Source organism: Nelumbo nucifera, chromosome 1 (genome assembly GCF_055504915.1).
Source record: "Nelumbo nucifera cultivar China Antique chromosome 1, China Antique-T2T, whole genome shotgun sequence".
NCBI classification, from domain to species: Eukaryota; Viridiplantae; Streptophyta; class Magnoliopsida; order Proteales; family Nelumbonaceae; genus Nelumbo; species Nelumbo nucifera.
The window spans coordinates 164,503,441-164,507,530 of NC_142649.1; the positions used below are offsets into that span (position 1 = coordinate 164,503,441).

At 51.6% G+C, this 4,090-nt stretch overlaps 1 protein-coding gene across 1 annotated transcript; it reads right to left on the reverse strand.

Annotated features, from left to right (window-relative positions):
• Positions 1–2,766: 2,766 nt before the first annotated feature.
• Positions 2,767–3,849, reverse strand: LOC104612465 (uncharacterized). The gene has a single exon (XM_010279881.2). It carries the CDS (start codon positions 3,847–3,849, stop codon positions 2,767–2,769), a length of 1,083 nt encoding a protein of 360 aa, XP_010278183.2.
• Between the last annotated feature and the right edge of the window lie 241 nt (positions 3,850–4,090).

A 4,090-nucleotide genomic window follows, 5' to 3' on the forward strand; every position in this document is an offset into this window, starting at 1 on the left:
TGTGGGTGGTGAAGTAGTCCACTGCTACGAGAAGGAACTTCTGCGCGACCGTAGTGGGGAAGGGGCCGAGGATGTCCATTCCCCATTGGTCAAACGGCCATGGGCTGGCGATCGGTCTCAAAGGGGCCGCAAGCTAGTGATGTTGGCAACTATCGCACTTCTGGACTAACTAGGTGGCATCCTACTTCATCATCAGCTAGAAATACTCCTATCGAAGCGCCTTATGGGCTAGTGTGCATGCGCCGGGGTGATTTCCGCAAATGCCCTCATGTATTTCCCTAAGGACGTAGTCTGCCTCGGCTGGGGGGAGGCACCTCAAGTAGGGAAGCATGTAGGAACGGCGGTAGAGTTGACCATGTATCAGGCAATACCTGGCTGCTCTGTGTTGGAGTCTTCTTGCTTCTACCCGATCCTACGGGGAGGTTCCCTCTCGAAGATACTCGATTATGGGGTCCATCCAAGATGAGCCATGTTGCACTGGAAGGATGAGGACGGCTGATGGTGCGATGCTCGGCTGGGCCAGCGTGTCTAGCTGGACGGTTCAGTCAAGGTCGGTTTGTGGCAAGCTGGTGAGCTTTGAAAGGGCATTGGCTCGAGCGTTCTCAGCTCGAGGGATCTGCTAGATGTCGAAGTGCTCGAGCAGCTGAATGAGCTCTTGCACCTTCTGTAGGTAACTCTCCATAGAGGGAGTTTGAGCCTCAAATTCGCCATGGATTTGGTTGACCACGAGCTGAGAGTCGCTGAACGCCTTGATCTGTCATGCCCCAAGGTCTAAAGCAAGGCGGAGCCTAGCAATCAGAGCCTCATACTCAGCCTCATTGTTGGATGCTTTGAACTCGAACCTAAGGGCGTGTTCCAACACTACGTCATCTGGGTCGAGGAGGATAAGGTCGGTGCCACTGCCCTGCTGGTTCGATGAGCCATCAACATGGAGGGTCCATGTTGGGGGCAGTGGGGCCGGTTCCTCCACGGTAAATGTATATTTTCCAATGGAATATGCCAAAGCCTGAGCTTTAATCGTCGACCGGGGTGCGTACTTGATGTTGAATTCACTCAACTCCACTCTCCACTTGACTTGGCGGCCTGACACCTCCAGTCTCTGTAGCACTTGCTTAAGGGGATGGCTGGTGAGTACTCGAATGTTGTGGGCCTAGAAGTAGGGTCTGAGTTTTTTGGCTGCGATGATGAGGGCTAGAGCCAACTTTTCAAGATTTGAGTATCGAGTCTCTGTGTCGTTGAGGACCTTGCTGGTGTAGTAGATCGGCCTCTGTACTCGCTCCTCTTCTTTGACAAATACTAAGCTGACGACCTCATCCCCGGCAGAAAGGTAGAGCAATAGCTTGTCTCCTGGGCTTGGCTTAGTCAAGAGGGGCGGCAAGCTCAGGTACTGCTTTAGTTCCTGGAAAGACTGCTCACACTTTTCTGTCCAATGAAAGTCTTTTGGCCGTTTGAGTGCTTTGAAAAAGGAAAGGCACTGGACTGCGGACTTGGACATAAACCTGCCAAGGGCGGCTATTCTTCCGGTGAGCCATTACACTTCTTTGTGGGTCCGGGGGGATGTCATGTCAAAAATGGCTTTTATCTTCTCCGGATTTGCTTTGATTCCTTTATGTGTTACTATAAACCCTAGAAACTTGCCGGAGCCAACCCCGAAGGCACACTTGGTCAGGTTTAACTTCATCTTGTACTTTCTAAGTGTGTCGAAAACTTTGCGGAGATTGGCCAGGTGGTGTTCGGCCTTTTTTCTCTTCACGAGCATATCATCGACATACGCTTCCACGTTACTACCGAGCTGCTCTTTGAATACCTCGTTCACCAGTCGCTGATAGGTAGCATCGACGTTTTTGAGGCCAAAGGGCATTACCTTGTATCAGTACAGGTTGTAGTCAGTATAAAGTCCGTTCGCTCTTGGTCGTCCGGGTCCATCCGGATCTGGTTGTAGCCTGAGAAGGCGTCCATGAAGCTTACGAGCTCATGTCCTGCTGTTGCGTCAACGAGTTGGTCGATCCAAGGAAAGGAAAAGTTGTCTTTGGGATAGGCCTTATTTAAGTCGGTGAAGTCGATGCAGATTCTCCACTTTCCGTTGGCATTTTTCACCATCACTATGTTGGCCAGCCAATCGGGGCATTTGACTTCCCTAATGAAGCCGGCATCGAGCAACTTTCATACTTCCTCAGCGATCACTTGTCACCGCTCTGTGGCGAAGTTTCTCTTCTTCTACTTCACAGGTCGGTAACGGGGGTCGACGTTCAGCCGATGTGTGATGACTTCAGGATCAATTCCAAGCATGTCCTCTGCCGACCAAGCAAATACGTCAGCATTATTCCTCAGTAGTCGAACAAGTTCCTCTCGGAGGTGGTCGCCTAGCAGGGAACCAACTTGGACCGTCTTTTTGGGGTCTTCCTCAAATTGGGGGACCTGGACGAGGTCTTCCACGGGTCAGCTGCATTGTACCTTTACTTTGTCACGCAGGTCATATGCTTCCACCATCAATGTCTCGGTCGCTAGACGTGGTCCTTGGTCAGATAACTGATAGCAATGTCGCGTTGTTTTCTGGTCCCCGCACGCCACCCCTATGCCATACTTGGTTGGAAATTTCATGGCGAGGTGGTATGTTGAGACTACGGTCTACAGGGCGTTGAGAGTCGGCCTGCCGAGGATCACGTTGTAAGAGGAGGGGCAGCGCACCACAATGAAGTCTACCATGTCTGTTGTAGTCACGTCGTCGTCTCCGATCAAGAGGGGAAGAGTTATCCTCCTAGTGGGCTAGAGGGACTCTCTCGAAAATCCCATCAAGGGAGTGCTAACTGGTGCAAGCCGCTCTCTGGCAATGCCGAGCTTTTCGAATGCATCTTCAAACAATACGTCGGCAGAACTCCCTGTGTCGATTAGGATTCGTCGTAGCTCAAAGTTGGCCACTTCGGTTGTGACGACCAAGGCGTTGTCTTGTGGTGTCTGGACCCCTCGGAGGTCGTCGTCAGTGAAGGTAATAGATGTGCCACGCCTCTTCCCGTGACCTCGATCGTCGATCTTGTATAGCCGAGCATATCTTTTCCATCCCAAGCTGCTTTCTCCTCCGGAGGTGGTTCCTCTCGATATCACATGGATGACACTGATTGAAGGGCCTCGGGGCAGAGGCTGTTGAGCTTCATCTGCTCTTCTTTTCTCTTGGGCTGACTTCTCCGTTCTATCTACGAAACCGCTAAGATAACCGCACCTAATTAGATCTTCGATATGGTTGCGCATGTCGAAATAGTTCTCCGTATCGTGGTCATGGTCCTTGTGGAACTCGCAATATTTGTCTCGGTTTCTCTTGTTACTTTGCGTCTTCATCTTCTTGGGCCACCTGACATAGTTGCGGCTGCGGATTTGCATTAGAACTTCAGACTGCGGAACATTAAGTGGCCTGAAATTCCAATAGGTCGGCAGAGGGGTGCGAGGTCTATGGTCGGTTCGGCGATCTTGCCTCTTGTGGTCTTTGTCCGACCTCTCGGGCTTTCGTTTGTCGTTCTCTCTCCTTTTTCTGTCGGGCTTCTCATCTTCATTTCTGAACTGCGCCTTGGCCTCTTTAGCATTGATATGCTTATGCGCGTGGCTCATTAGCGCGGCCAACGTTTGAGGAGGATTCTTGGAGATGGAGAAGTTGAACAGGGAAGGGTGGAGACCGTGTTGTATGGCCATCACCGCGACTGATTGATTTAAGTCCCTGACTTGAAGTGCTTCTTTGTTGAACCTCGTCAGGTCGTCTCTAAGGGACTTTGCCTTTCTCTGTCGAACCTGCATAAGGCTGGCTGAGGTTTTCCAATGCTTCTGGCTAGTTGTGGACTGTGCCAGGAACTGGGTCTCCATTTGGGCCGATGACGCTATAGACCTCGGCGGCAGGGAGGAGTACCATGCCAAGGCTGGGCCTTGCAACATGGTTACAAGGGCTTTGCACATCAGCCCCTCCAACGCACCATGTAGCATCATCTAGGCTTTGAGCGTCGCGACATGGTCGAAAGGGTCAGAGTTCCCATCATACTTGTCGAATTGGGGGGCTCGCCATCCGATAGGAGGTACCTCATCCACTATGTCCTGGATGAAGGGTGGC

Coding starts and splice junctions, on each gene's coding strand:
- LOC104612465 (XM_010279881.2), bottom strand. CDS start 3,849: ATGGAGACCCAGTTCCTGGCACAGTCCACAACTAGCCAGAAGCATTGG.